General features: G+C 51.0%; 5 protein-coding genes across 5 annotated transcripts; 3 read left to right on the top strand and 2 right to left on the bottom strand.

The window, feature by feature from the left end:
- The first annotated feature begins 136 nt into the window (after positions 1-136).
- Positions 137-2919, top strand: LAESUDRAFT_724638 (NTF2-like protein). The gene is made up of 10 exons (XM_040908657.1): positions 137-516; positions 657-845; positions 896-1012; positions 1061-1302; positions 1353-1550; positions 1603-2006; positions 2062-2128; positions 2195-2387; positions 2461-2592; positions 2668-2919. Exons 1-10 carry the CDS (start codon positions 301-303, stop codon positions 2695-2697), a joined length of 1788 nt encoding a protein of 595 aa, XP_040765399.1. The 5' UTR covers positions 137-300; the 3' UTR covers positions 2698-2919.
- Positions 2920-3270: 351 nt separating this feature from the next.
- LAESUDRAFT_677477 (ankyrin) lies at positions 3271-6795 on the top strand. Its single transcript, XM_040905658.1, has 8 exons — positions 3271-3664; positions 3726-3970; positions 4026-4066; positions 4124-4255; positions 4306-4925; positions 4976-6104; positions 6155-6226; positions 6279-6795. The coding sequence occupies exons 1-8, from the start codon at positions 3480-3482 to the stop codon at positions 6636-6638; spliced, it is 2784 nt and encodes a 927-aa protein (XP_040765398.1). The 5' UTR covers positions 3271-3479; the 3' UTR covers positions 6639-6795.
- Positions 6796-6871: 76 nt separating this feature from the next.
- On the top strand, positions 6872-11087 carry LAESUDRAFT_742773 (uncharacterized protein). The gene is made up of 17 exons (XM_040911211.1): positions 6872-7068; positions 7128-7193; positions 7245-7355; positions 7406-7659; positions 7712-7994; positions 8043-8123; positions 8175-8596; positions 8647-9061; positions 9112-9443; positions 9498-9568; positions 9624-9765; positions 9822-10017; positions 10074-10169; positions 10230-10332; positions 10388-10741; positions 10790-10846; positions 10904-11087. The coding sequence occupies exons 1-17, from the start codon at positions 6996-6998 to the stop codon at positions 10968-10970; spliced, it is 3123 nt and encodes a 1040-aa protein (XP_040765397.1). The 5' UTR covers positions 6872-6995; the 3' UTR covers positions 10971-11087.
- A 70-nt stretch (positions 11088-11157) lies between these two features.
- LAESUDRAFT_811915 (uncharacterized protein) lies at positions 11158-12703 on the bottom strand (the record flags this gene model as incomplete). Its single annotated transcript, XM_040914357.1, has 2 exons — positions 11158-11700; positions 11759-12703. 2 exons carry the CDS (start codon positions 12701-12703, stop codon positions 11206-11208), a joined length of 1440 nt encoding a protein of 479 aa, XP_040765396.1. The 3' UTR covers positions 11158-11205.
- A 201-nt stretch (positions 12704-12904) lies between these two features.
- LAESUDRAFT_758236 (uncharacterized protein) lies at positions 12905-13765 on the bottom strand (the record flags this gene model as incomplete). The annotated part of the gene is made up of 3 exons (XM_040912426.1): positions 12905-13257; positions 13320-13669; positions 13734-13765. The coding sequence occupies 3 exons, from the start codon at positions 13763-13765 to the stop codon at positions 12905-12907; spliced, it is 735 nt and encodes a 244-aa protein (XP_040765395.1).
- Positions 13766-14694: the final 929 nt, after the last annotated feature.

Below are 14694 nucleotides of genomic sequence, written 5' to 3'. Positions count from 1 at the left end.
TTTTACATGCCCATTGCCGGAGGCGAGCAGAGAACGCGGGAAAGTGAAATCTGCGTGACATTAACTGTGACTACATCACAGAATCACGATGTGACAATTGTCGGAACCGTGACTGTGCTGACCTGACTTCGACTTCGTCGCATCTCAGTTCGCAGCCACCGCCTCCTTGACCTGCCACTGACGTCCCTGCAAAACTACTCGGACGTCGCATCGGTAACTTCATTCTGTGGTCGAGAAGGCGACACAATCTGCAGCCTCTTTCTTCTACCCGCGTAATCACCATTTTGAACTTCACTCTCCATGTCAAACTCCGCTTCTGGCAGCCGGAAGGTTGCAGCATATGCTCTTCGCAGTGCAGGTCTCATTGACCGTGATGAACGCATGCACGACGCGTCTGATCGTCCAGGCGGACGGAAAGGCTCCTCCTACAAGAAGACACGTTCATCCCACCGACCCCGCGCTATCGATGCAGTCACTGGCAAAGACCAGCCTGCGTCCTCGTCTCGAACAGCCATGGTAAATGACACGCTTGTTTCCTACTCATACACCCCTAGTGACGGCTAGACCTCGCCACATCCCCGTCGCTTCTCGTCTGTCTGAAATACTGCGCTCACACTGTTCCACGCTCACCTTTCGCGTCTCCCTGTCTACTGAAGCTTGCCTCCCGGCTAGCAGCAGGCGAATCGTTGGCCATCCGTGGTGCAGCGAGGGGAACAGTGGGCCGTCTTCGCAGGAATGCTATCTCAAGTGGTGATGCTACTCTCGTGGAACGCAAGGTCGTCGACCTATGGAGAGAATTTGTGAACCGACGGTGGAATCCCGAAGCAAGGTACCTCAATTTGGAGGTGAGCGTTCTCCGCACTCATACTCAATGAGTCATTGACTGTTGTTCCAGCGAATCGCGGAGGACGAATTTGTGCAGAGGAACCGTTTAATGCCGCCGCAAGCGGTGGGCTCGCCGACAAAGGAGCTCTCGGTCATGTTCAAGCTCGCATCGATGCTCTCGCCTGAGGTATGCTTCCCTTGACACAGACATTTCATCCTCATTCATGTCTCCCAGGTGCAAACAATCTCGCTAGGCTACAATAATCTCACTACGGGCGCGGCGTTTGCCCGTCTATCGCATTACCTGCCGAAACTTGCCAACCTCTCGCTGCAAGGCAACAAGCTATCTGCGTGGAGAGACATTGATTATATTTCAGGGAAGAGGGGCCGTTTGACGAAGCTGCGCGAGCTGATCTTGATCGACAACCCACTGCGAGAGGTGGAATACAAAAACAATCGGGTTGATCGTTATAAGAGGTATCGCTATTGAAGCTCTCTGGATACATTTTGTTGACGAATTGCACTAGCGAGATTACCCGCCGATTCCCTACACTAGAGATGCTGGACATGGAGCCGATCCCGAAAATTGCCTTCGACGCGCCGCAGACATCGACGTCCTCTTCCTCGCAAGTTCAGAAACCCACAGCAACGACGTTCCCGGCCGAGATGCAGCCGTCCTTCATCACAGGAGTCGATAGCTCTATCGTCAGCAATTTCCTCATGAGGTGGGTTCTAACACCACTACCGAGCTATCGATCACTGATGAGCGGATCTCAGATATTTCCCACTATTTGATAACCAACGTGCGGCGCTGATGGATGTGTACCATCCAAGTGCCACATTCTCTTTCTCCGCGAATACGACGATACCCGCTCGCGCGAAGATTGAAGGTTATCACCATTCGAAGGACATGCCAAATCAAAGGAAGCTCGAATGGACTCCTTGGTTGCAAGGTGGCCTCGGTGGTTCGCGCAACTTGAATCGGATGGGTGGCAGCCTCAGTAAAACTACGAAGTCGCTTCATGTTGGCAATGAACGAGCAGTCAAAGCAATGGCCGATTTGCCTATTACCAAGCATGATGTTGCCGGGGCTCCAGAGAAATTTTGCCTGGATGCGTGGCCTGTGCAGGCAGGAGATTCTACGCAGCTATTCGTCACTGTGCATGGCCAGTTTGAGGAAGGTACGTTCTCGCTAGCCACTCACACCGTGATGCTCGCCAATGCGGCTTCTTGCAGAACCATCACACGGAATTCGTTCATTTGATCGCTCCTTCATTCTGGCTCCTGCTCCAGAGGGGTCTCGGTGAGTTGTTTTTGCCTAGCACCGCGGATGCTTAATTCATTCTGCGGTCCTCTCACGTGTGTTCAGAGCAAAGCAGAGCGGTTGGGACGTGCTCATACTCTCCGATCAGCTCGTCGTACGAGCATATTCAAGCCACGAAGCTTGGCGACCCGGTCCGATGCGCATGCAAGCTGAGGATCCGTTACCGGCTGCATCCCACAGTGCGACTTCGGAACAGCCGCAGATCCCACCGCATCTTCAGGAAGCGCTAGCGGCAATGGTGAGTGTTTCGCGCTTGATAGCGAGGTTGTTGCCTGAGTGACCACGAATCGATTCTGATAACGTATCCATAGCCGGAACCTCAACGGTCATTGGTGCTGCAGATATGCCAGCGCACAGGTCTCAACGTCAGTTTTGCCGTGCAGTGTCTAGAAGGCAACGGGTGGGATATGGAGCGCGCCGTGACAAACTTCGAGCAGGTGAAGGTACGCGCGTGGTTTAGCCTTCGACTCAGCGAGTGGCTGATCTCCTGATCCCCATCTTCGATCTTGACCTAATAGGGCACGCTATCCCGAGATGCGTTCATGTAACCGCTTTGCCGGGGCCGCTTGCATCCAGCATGCCGTACGGACCAATAGAAGCGATGTCACCAGCCATCAGCTGGGTTGGATCATGTAGCAGCGTCTGTGATTTGGACCAGGTTCAGAGGCACAGCCTTCCGTCCCCACAGTCATCATCTGTAACATATTATAGCCCCTTTGTCATTTGCAGCACATATATTGTCTATAGCAACTTGTCCTCGTCATCTGCCCAGTGTTCGTATAGTCCGTTCGTGCTCATTGTTCTCTGGGGAGAAGAAAAGCGTTGATCGGAGCCGTCTGAGGCGTGTGAAGTTCGCCTAATGGGCGCCAAGTGCCACCACCGTGAATGTTACAGATTTGTCGAGTGCAATGTTGACGTCCTCCGATGCAACTGCAGAATATATCTTGCTACGTTTCATCGACCATCCGACACGCCGCTCGCGATGCTCTTCGCTTCTGCTTAGTTTCGCGGTATCGTCCTCGACGTCCTAGCAAAAGCCGAACCGATAGTGTATGAGTTTTCTCGAAATCGGCTCGCCTAAACGCCGCCTCGCGGCCAAGTCCAATCTTCGTTAGGCATCCAGAGAAGAAGACAGATGGACGCCAGCTCAGTCTTCTGATCCATTCGGACATTCGCATGCCTCATGTGCTTCTATTCCGACCCTGTCTGTCGTGGCAAGCACTGCTTATATGGGCTCGAACGTCCGCCATTCCCCCACCTCGCTCTCCTCGGCGAGGAGCCTAGGCTGTAGGTCCCGTCTGCTAGTCGACTTCTGTTGCATCGGTGGAGCATGACGGCGACGGATCATGACCGATACGACCCGGAACGTGCTGTACCCGAGTCTGTAGCATTATTGGATGCTGCGACGAGGGCGGATGTGTCAGCGGTTAGACGAGCTCTTGGACGTGGTGCCGATGTCAATGCGGTCGACGATGCAGGGAGGACTGCAGTGACAAATGCCATTGCAGGGGACAGGTATGATAGTAACTCACTTTGTGCATTTGCTGTGGATTGCTCATAGGCATCGTGCGACTAGTTGGGAGAACGTAGACGTGTCAGACCCGTCATTCAGACTATCAGATCGTCTACTGATTCTGAGGTTGCTCCTCGATCATGTCGATATCTCGTTGAAAACGCTAAATGGTCCGGTACGGGGAGTCTCGCCTTTGTCCCTGGCGGCTTGGCTCGATCTTCGCGAGGTCGTTCAACTGTTGTTAGAGGATAGTTATGGTATGGTCTCTGTGAATGGCATGGACACGTCTGGGGCTACACCACTCATGTGTGAGTTTTTACAAGCCTGTGCAGTTTTTTTCTGGAAACCTTATGAGTCCAGCAGATGCTGCTCGGGATGGAAGGCTAGAGGTCGTGCGATGCCTGGTCAGTCATACACGGTAGCCAGTGCATTGCATGCTGATATTGGCTCTGATCACACAGCTCGCAAGCTATGCCAAGCTTGATTATAGGGACGCCAATCATCGTTCTGCTATTCAATATGCTCTCCGTCATCCTCACGTGCTATGGCTGTTCGAGAGTACCTTGTGCAGGTACAGAATGCGCGCATTTATCGTGAGTCAAACTCCAGCTACTCACGTTTGACGACCTCTCAATGTCACCAGTCCAAGATTGGTCACAACGCTATCTCTATACCCCAAGATATGCTTGATCTTATCCTGATCTCACCTCGGCATGTACTATCGAAGTCGACGCACTGTTTTTCGTACTCCTCGCAAGATCTCGCGACGTCTGCTGGGACTCTTGTACAGAGCGTGCTCGCTTCTGATTCATATCGCTTGCAAGCAATGTTGTTCTCCACCGCGCGAGCAACTATTTCCACCTCGACGTCATATCCCCCGTTCCTGGTTAATTATCCCGACTCGACTGGATGGAGCCCGATCCATTACTGTGTATCCATGGAGGAACCGACGTTGGAGATTCTCGATGCTCTCTACTTCGCCGGCGCTGATGTCGGCCTCTACACAACCTCTGGGCATGAAACCCCTTTGCATTGCCTTGCACACAGAGCGAAGCGGTCGCGGAGCGCGGAACATGCTGCATCTATCCGCTCGTTTATTCTCCATCTGGTCCGCCAGCTTCATGCTCCTCTATCAGCCAGAGATCACAACTTGAACACTTGTTTTCACGTTGCTGCTGAGCACGGCCGGAATATAGACGTTTTATCTGCTTTTCTCGCGTGCGATCCAACTGGCGAAGTCCGGAAGCTGCAAAATTCGAGTGGGTGAGTCATAGGTTCTCGTTGATGAACCGCTCGCAACTCATGAGTTGCAGGTTGACGGCGCTACAGGTTTGTGCTCCAGACATGCTTGGAGCCTTCGGTGTTGACGTAAAACCGAAACGTCCGAGCTCTTCGACATCCATCCGTACTATTAGGCCATCCACCTCGACATCCGTCCAGTCTATGCCTCCTCCCACAACTGCGGCATCTTCGATGATAAATTCTTCGTGCTCGTCCCGACTGCCTGAAAGGAAAACTATCACTGCCAAATTTGACTGCGGTCAGGCATCTCGACGAATCCTCAATAGTTTGCGATACATTTCGGACAACCTCGTTGCGGATCCGGTTGACCTACACAAATGTCGGGCAATAATGCAGGCGGCGTCGGACATGAGTGATCGATTACTCGCCCACCTGCGAATATGTGTCAGCGATGTCAGCGCCGAGCTAAGTGATGCCCGCAGGTCTTTCGAACTGGCGCATGGTCTGTATAGGGAAGTCAAGGCGCTTTCGATGGGTCGCCCTGAAGGCGGACATCTTAGGCTTGATGATGCACGAGATAGCACCGAGCACGCTAGGAGGCGTACGACCGATTCTAATGAATCCGATGCCACTGCAATCACCGAGGGTAGTTACGTGCTCGTGAGCAGGGGCAAGAAATGGCGTTCCATGACGGACCTACCAGCCTCTCTGATAGAACATCGTTCCTTCTCTGAGTTCGACTCTTTCTTGCCTCCGTTGGTCCCGCCCATCCCTGCCGTTACCTTTATGGACACTCAGAAACCCCCTGTGGAGCGAAATATACGTTTTGGTTCGCTTGAGAAGGATTCCGTATCAATTAGACGGTTGTCGAGGCAGAGGAGCACAACCTTCCCCGAGTCGACACATCCTCTTGGCAAGGATATAGCCATGACCAGCACAGCCAGACTGAAGGCATGGTTGATCCGGAAAATCAAGCCTGAAGCCCACGCCAGGATCCCTCCTGCCCGTGATCCAGGTATTTTGCAATCTCCTGAGCCAACTTCTGCAGGAACCCCCTCACGCGGAACATTCTTCTCATTCACCGACGGTGCAGAAGCTAGTCGTAGAGAGATGACCAGATATATGTCTCCGCATGGTTCTCCAAAAGCTCTCACGGTAGCATATCAAGATCTGCTGCGTATTGAAAAGTGTCTTGATGCAGTACGTTTCCTTGTGTTAGCTGTTGTAATCATTAGTAACATACTTGACAGACGGAACAATCAATCGGGAGTGCCAATACGCTTGTCTCAAAAGTGGAGATCGCATTGCAGAAGGTTTTGACGGTTAGTTCTGTCGACTTTGCTCTCACCACGAGATACTGAATAAATCGTCAAGGCTCGTCTGAAATCTCTAGAGCTCGTCGGATCACCTTATCCAAGATCGCATGCCCGAGGCTCTATTTCTGAGTCGTATGTCTTTGTGCCCAGCCTGCCTCAAGATCAAAATGACGATCAGAGATCTTCTCATTCCCCTACATCTGTACTCCAACGCCCTCGAGCACAGTCCGCTGGTGCATCCATTACAAATGAATCATGTGATGACGGGGTTGATGGGGACATCCAGGATCTGGGCGGGCTGTTGTTGAGCCGGGTGGAGGCAAGTATCGATGACGCTGAGGAGGAGGTGGAGAGAACGCTGCTTTGGCTTCGTATTGTGAAGGACATTCTACGAGGGCTTCGGACACGCACTGTATGAGCGTACCGTTACATGCCGCTCTATGTCATGCATTCTATGTTCCATGGACTATGTAGCGATACCGCATGCATATATGTGTATTTTTATGTACATTTGTTCGTACTCATACCGTGACAGGACATCTCACGACTGGAGTTGGGTGTCAATCACGAGTCAGCTTCATTCTTAGAAGGAGTGCACGTGACTATCGCGTACTTGAGGCTCGGAGCGCGTTGCCGCTGCCACCGCGTCTTGCTCTTGTGCAGACGCACGCAACTCTGCGCAACAACAACATCTTCCTCGCAGCTGTTCTCTTAAACAGCAGATCATCTTCCGAGCGCTCAGAAGTACCAGCGGGTGGCTATTGAGTTCTGGAAAATGGCACCTTTCACCTCCCCGAGCATTGTTCTCACCGGGTTCAAGGAACGAGCCGAGTCATTGACTGTGCAAGGCACACCTATTTATTGATCGATTTGCCCTCTTGTTGACATTTTAATAAAAATCTATCAGGTGATAGGCTTTACGTGGGCACAAGTACTGGGAATCTGCATATATACGCTCTCGATACCGTTGCCGGTGCGCTCGTTGGCAGTGATGCTGGCCTCTTTCATTGAAATTGTACCGAAGGCGGCACGAATCAAATAGCTAATCTTGTAGAGACAACGAAGGCCCTCAGTCGCAGAGCTCTTGAACAATTGGGCTACATCAAGGACGTGAACGCTCTCGTCGTGCTGTCTGGTCAGTGAATCTGTCGGCGACTATCGGATGGCGCTGAATTGTGCCAATAGACTCTGTTGTCACACTATATACCCTTCCAACATTGTCTTTCCCCACGCCGCTGGCAAAGACAAAAGGAGCACTATCATTCGCCATATACACCGGGGTCGTGGATACTGGACCGAGTGACAAGTCTCAACCGTTAACAGAAGGAGCGTCTGGAAAGGCGAAGGAAATTCCCACTGTGGTAACCCATCTCGCAATTGGCTGCAAGAGAAAGATCGTGCAGTACTCATGGAGAGATGGGGAGCCGCAGGAAGTGCAGGTAAGCTGCTGTATGTAAGATCAATGACATCTGCTGTAGCGTTGTCGAACAGGAAACATCGCTTCCTCATTCACCACGAGGAATTGCTTTTTTGGGACATGATGCTATTTGTTTCGGCTATGGCTCTTCTCTGTCAGAATATGCCGTTTTCTCCTTCAAGAACTCTTACATGGTTGAGGTCGTCATGCCCGTGTCCAATGCCATCTCAGGCGCAGCAATCAGCAACATGAGCATGGGTGCATTGAGCGGTCTTGGTGGATACATGAGGTTAGGTGCGAAGGCGAAGCCATGCGTAGTCAGCATCAACGACCAGGAAGCACTAGTTGCGAACAACAGTAGGTGATGTCTGCTTCAGTAGAAGGACCTCCCGTTAATCGTACCAGATAATGGCATCTTTGTTGGCGTCGAGGCTAAGGCCACAAGAAGCGCTCATATAGATTGGCCTGCGCCTCCCGACGAATTAGGCAAGACAAAGTCTCCATCATTCCGTGCTTGCCGTTGACAAAACCTTTTAGCCTTCCTCAAGCCATATATTTTCTCGCTACTGCCTTCTGGTTCCGTGCCTATGTCTCAAATTGCCGGACGCTCTGAATTAACGCCTTCGCAGCCCTCATTCGTTCCTTCGCCCGTTGTGGAGATTCGTTCTTCTCTCTCATCATCTCTCGTACAGATGCTACCCTTCCCTCCTGTACATGATGAATCCTCGCAGACGCAGCACATCGTGCGCTTGCTGACCTCGTCGCCCGCGGCGAAATCATCTGTGTTCCTCATGACAGCCCCTGCGGACCGTTCTACCGCTACGGCAGTGGGGAGTACAATATGGCAATTCCGGATGAAACCCTGGAGCGAGCAGATCGACGAACTTGTGGAGGCTGGCTCGTATTCTGATGCCTTAGCACTTGTGAACTCCATTGATGATGCTTTGCTTCCGGATAAGGTGATCCAATTCGTGCACATTGAGTAAACTCAATGCTGATACTTATGCAGGAGCCCAGACAACGACAAATCAGAGCATTACACGCGGTATCTCAATTCCGATCCGGCGAGTACGACGCCGCAATCAATGCCTTTATTGATCTGGACATAAATCCAGCAAAGGTGATTGCTCTGTACCCTGGGAATATAGCAGGAAGACTGTCCGTACCTCAAGACGACTGGATTGAGCTATTCGGCGGCCCAGCGAAACCCGCCCCGCCGGAGCTGCCATCAGTAAAGCAGCAAGCGGAAGGACATGAGGAACCTTCTCCATCGCGGGAAAGTCCTCCCAATCAGCCATCTCCTCATGGCTCTATTACTATTGTCACAACGCTAAGGGCTGGCCTAGAAGCAACTATGTCTCCTACTCGGGCTAGAGATGTAGAAACGGCTTCAACAGTCAGTAAGCGAAAAGAACGGCCGAAAGGTGAGTACCATCTCCGAAGGCTGTCAAAGCACTCATTGATTTTTGTTCAGACACATTTCATAAGTCCGTCGAGACCCTGATGCGCTACCTTTCCGACCGTCGTCCTAAAGTATCAGGGGCATTGGAAGCGCTTGGCATTACTTCCGCGCAGTCACATCAAATGTCTACTCTGTCCTCGGCTTCTATCGAGGACCTATTCAGTCAACCAAATGTGCCCCTCTCTGCTTTGACACCGGAGGAGCTCGTGCGCTTCGCTCAGATAGTGGACACAGCGCTCTTCAAGTCGTACCTACTGGTACGGCCAGGACTACTCGCGCCATTATGCAGAGTGGGTAACTGGTGTGAGGTGTCAGAAGTCGAGGAAGTCCTCCGTGCCCATGAGGCAAGTAATCACCGACCGCTCTTCCCGCTTACCTGGGCTGATGTTTTTTCGCAGAAATACTCTGAGTTGATATTCTTATATAACGGCAAGAAGATGCATACCAAGGCATTGAATCTATTACGAGAGTCAGTGCTCATTTCGTTTTCTCCTGCATTGCGCATACACCTGACGCACCGCAAGATTGAGCGAGAAAGAGACCGACATGAGAGAGAAGTTGACGCCTTCAGTTAATTATCTACAGCGTCTCGGTCCAGAGTATCTGGAGGAGATTTTTTCGTCAGCTCGCTGGATCTTCGAACAAGACGCGGACATTGCGTTCGAGGTGGGAATACGGAAATAATTGCGTAGCATCACTGCTGAGACTATGACCATGACCAGATTTTCACTTCGGAAGAGGTTGAGCTTCCACGGCAGCAAGTAGTGGGTTATCTAGAGAAGATAGATCCTCAAATCGCTGCTCGCTATATCGAATATCTTATTAAAGAACGTGGGGAAGTGGCTTCTTCGTTCCATGATCGGCTGGCGGAGATTTATCTGCGAATGACGCAGACCGCAAAGCAGGAGAGCGATGAAGGCGAGTTCGATGTCGTTTGGTTGCCCGTGTCTGTATGTGCTGAGCTGGGCAAGCAGCGCTTCGTCAAAGCATATATTCCAAGTTATTGCATTTCATCGACACCACAAATTACTACCATACCGATCGGCTGTATGCAATCTTACCTTCTGAAGGTACGTCATACGATTAGGCAGTGATCAATTCGTTACTCATATTCCCTCGCGCAACTATAGGTTTTGACGAAGCAAAAGCAGTTTTATTGGGAAAGCTGGGCCGGCATGACAACGCCTTGGAAATCTACGTTTATCGCTTGCAGGACTTCCACAGTGCCGAGGAGTATGTATTTCGGTCTGTTCAGAATTTCTCAGTCATCAACAACATACATCTTCAGGTATTGCAAACGGGTCTATCGACCGGACACTGAGACCAGCAACATCTTCCTCACCCTTCTGCGGATCTATCTACAACCCACTCAGCCGTCAAAGTCACCCTCAACGAACCTCTTGCAGCCTGCTCTGGAGCTGATCAGCAGACATAGCCCGCGCCTAGATCCTGCGGAGACCTTAAACCTTCTTCCACCTCTGGTAACAGCACAAGACGTAGAAGCGTTCCTCTGTGAAGCCCTTCGCGCGCCTATTTTTGATACAAGAGTTATTCGGGGGATCGCTAAGGCAAGACAAGACGAGGTGGCCAGGAAACTAATGTACCTCGAGACCAGGAGAGTCAAAGTCACAGACAGCCGAATGTAGGCGCTTCCCAGCAGTTGATATGCAGCAAGCTCACTGTCTCTCAGATGTCCGCAGTGCCACAAACGCATTGGACACAGCGTCATTGCTGTTCACACACCTCGGTAAGTCCTACAGTCACCGCATTGCCACTGCTGTTGCACTCACGATTCTCGGACTAGCGGCGAGGTTACACATTATCAATGCAGAGAGGCGTTCTCGCGCAAACTCAAGGAGACAAGGGTGTAGTTGGCATTATCACTTATTCATGTGTCCTTCGGTGATTTTGTGGACTTGTAGTAAATCATGCTGGTTATCCGGAACGGAATGGAATAGCGAAAGGAATATTCAGCTTCAATTTCCTAACTGAGCTTGCGTCTCATCGCAGACTGCTTTTGAGAATCGCTATCATTGAAGTTGCAACAGGGACAAATGGACGATGTGCACATGTGATCGCAATCCTGTGGGACTAACTTGGGCAGGGCTAGTCATCATCAGACGCGACATCGTTTAGGAAAAGGCAAGGTCCATCAAGCTCAATCTCCCGGGACGTGCTCTCGTCTCCAAATTTTGGGGTGAATAGTTCTAATGGGCATTTGACTGCAATAGCATCATACGGCAGCTGCTTATTCGGCTGAGGCTCGTTGCAGACCACTGGGGGACGAACGTCATCAACAGATTCCTCTTCATTCAAGTTCTGGGATGGGCAGCGATGAGCGCCCTCGATGCTCGAAGAGGTATTTCCATTTTGGTCGCAATTAGACGAAGCTTGCATACGTGAGTTGCATGGACTTGACGAGTCAGAGCATGCCTCTTTTGGCGTAATGCCGTCGGAAAGTGATGCACTAACTGAATCGGGCCTTGCACTTTGGCTCGATAAGGTTTGTGAAGTGGCATTGCTCGGTGGCTCCTGCTTGCGAGCTGTCTGCATTGAATGTGGGCCGTTGCGGGGCATGCCTTGTAGCGCTGGTGAATCGTCCTTGCAGCGGCACCAAAGAAGATGAGATGACCCAACCTGCGGAATGTACAGTGCTCACCTTCACGCTGGTCCCATGCGTAGTCAGACCCCGGAATCCAACCCCTGCTCTGTTATCGGCTGAGAACATCTCTGAGAGGTCAACAGAGTATTCTGGGTATGACCCAGCCAGGCGTTCAGAGGAGACATCGAGAACTCTATCCAGAGCGCGCCAAGGATCTGCGTTCTCGAAGAGTTCACCACCCAAAGTCTCTGAAAGGCTCTGCTCCACAACAGCTACGCTCAGCCCTTCGGCCATATCCTCGTCAGGATATGTAGAACTACGATTTGGGGTGGCAGCTGTGATCTCCGGTTCGCTCTGCGAAGTCGTTCGACATGATATATCGTTGTCAGAGTGCGAGCTATTGCCTTCATAGAGGATAACTGATTCCCGGGTTTGGTAACCGTTAGAACGAGAAACCGCTGAAGCAGGGCTATCCGAGAAGAACGGCATTCTGAAATCATCATAATCCGGCAGTGAGCGTCCCGCGTCAGACGCTTTTATCGGAGAGAATGGTTCAAGTTCGTCTTCATCTGATAATTCGTATCGCCGCCTCCCAAGCCCACCTCTGGATAAGAGCGAGGGAACCCGTAGTATGTGAGACGGACTAGAACTATCTTGCGAGCGCAGATAAGCAGACTTAGTCATATGATAGTCAGAACAAGAGCCGTCATAGCCAGTCGCCCAGCTGTCGAGGATATCAGATGCTTTCGCGTGTAGCCGTCCAGAGCTTCCAGAGACCGAATGCTGACTGGCATCCAGAGTGCTATTGACCCCAGGACTGGATTTCTCGCTCTCATAGCCATAGAACGAATACCTCGTCGGTTCGTAGTTCGAGAGCAAGTCCAGCATGACGAGCTCGTCTGCTCTTCCCGCCTCGGTCATTATATGCGCGAACTTGTCCTGCGCACCCATTGGGCTGCTGTCGAGAGGCATCGGTTCGAAGTCGGACTCCGCATGCGCCATGCGGACGAAGTCAGCTTGAGGGACGTATGTTGAGTGCCCATAATTGATGTATGCGGGACTTTCGAATGCTTCTGAAATGTGTCCTGAGTCCTCTACCATCCAACATCAATCGACATGCCCACAAAGAAGTAATAAAAAAGAATACTGTGACCTATATTATCTGAGGTTTTATGCTTCAACCAAAATTCATCGGAGTTGGCACTATGAAGGCCTTGAGAAGAAGCTCTTGTCGTCGAATTCCAGTCCCTTAATCCCATTCGTCCTGAATTTTGTTGGTGCGACTGTCCATGTGAGCTGTCGTGCGACCGATGTGACGGGCTCCCAAATATTGACTTCAAATGACAAACGCTTCAACATCACCTTATGTCCTAATAGAATAAAGCCCCAAACTACCTTGGATCTCTCTGCGTCGAGTTCTGAGAGCTCATCATTTTGATCATCGCTTCCAGGGCCGTCTTCGTCTTCGTCGTGAGGTTCCTTATTACTCCTCGGCATCAAGCCTGCAAGGTTCGGTATGGTACGTATGCGGTCCATCTCAGCCCTCATGAATATAGCTGCAGGGCGTGAATTTGCTGTATGAAATGGGATAGGCGAGCAAGAATCCGGAAGTACGCACGATGAGCCTGAGAGGTGTCCAAGGCCCTGAGGATCCTCGACGATGTGCTTCTCAGGCTTCGGTCGCTGTTACTGGACTTGATGTGCGGGGAGCTCGTGTTCTTGCTCGACATTGGTGTATGAGACAATTCAGCGAATTTTGAGGGACTTGGAGCAGCTCGCAGAGGATTGAATCGTTTGGCATGAGCAAGTGATATATCCGCAGCAGAAGTTCCAGTGCGTCCGGACGGCCTTGCGGACTTATCGTAGGATTTGCTGAGACCCTTTGTGAGAATACCGAGCTTTTGCTTTCCAAAGTAAGTGCGCTGTGCTTTTCTCGTTGCGTCCTTCGCACGTACTCTAGCAGCGTTACTGGATAGATGGCGTCGCAGCCAATATATAGCGAGCTGCGATGAAGCCATGATTGGTAACGTACCGCTTCCCTCCCATATAATTGGCACCGGCCATAACGATCAATGGGTAAAATTCTGAGGCTATATATGGTTGTGAAGAAAGCAAATCGGTGCGTATATGCGGTATAATGAGGAGGTAAAGGATAGATGTGATTGGCGACAACCGTTTGTGTCTCGCGCCTGTGGCGTTCGCACGACGCGAACGCGTCCAGGGCGCTTATATTGAGTGCGACGTCCGTGACTCCATCCTCATCTGCTTTAAATTTTGCACATTGGCTGCTCTATCTTGTTCTTCCTTGCTTAGAAGCCACTCCTAGAACCTACAATAACATTGTAATTTGCCATCGACTACTCAAAAAAGGTTCTAGGTTTCGTATGTGGCCGATTTCTGACAAGTTATAAAATCGCAATGGCGAAGTTGGTGGTTTATTTGAATGTTCATAGAGTTCTTATACCATCACAGGTATCCGTATCGAACCTCCCGATGTCCAAATAGGTCCTTTATATATGACGAGCATCGCAATGCGTATCTAAACAAACGATACAATAAGATAGATCATTCAGAGGAGGGTGCCTCCTGCTAGCCAAGTATTCTCTTCATAAGACGACGCACACGCGCGATGGGGTACTCACTAGACGCGACACTCACTAAACTTCAATGCAACATTAGATCGCAAAGAACTGCACATAATACCTCATACGACAGAAATCAGTGTTTTCGGCCGCTGGGCAATTGAGTATCACCGCAACACAGACTGTGCTATCACCGCTTCGCGGGACGGTCGAGGATATCGAGGAGGCCCTTGAACACGCGAACGGCCTCTATACCTCCTGTCCTCCGTCCCTCAGTGAAGGAGGTATTTTTTACCTGTCTAGGGGAGACAACGCGAACGGCTATTTAATGCTGAAATTTTGCCACCGTGACATGCCACACAGTGATAATTTCAATGGGTAAACAACAGTTTGAGTATATATTGGCAATCT

The sequence above is a fragment of the Laetiporus sulphureus genome (genome assembly GCF_001632365.1).
Source record: "Laetiporus sulphureus 93-53 unplaced genomic scaffold LAESUscaffold_14, whole genome shotgun sequence".
NCBI lineage: Eukaryota > Fungi > Basidiomycota > Agaricomycetes > Polyporales > Laetiporaceae > Laetiporus > Laetiporus sulphureus.
This window is presented reverse-complemented; position numbering and strand designations above follow the sequence as displayed.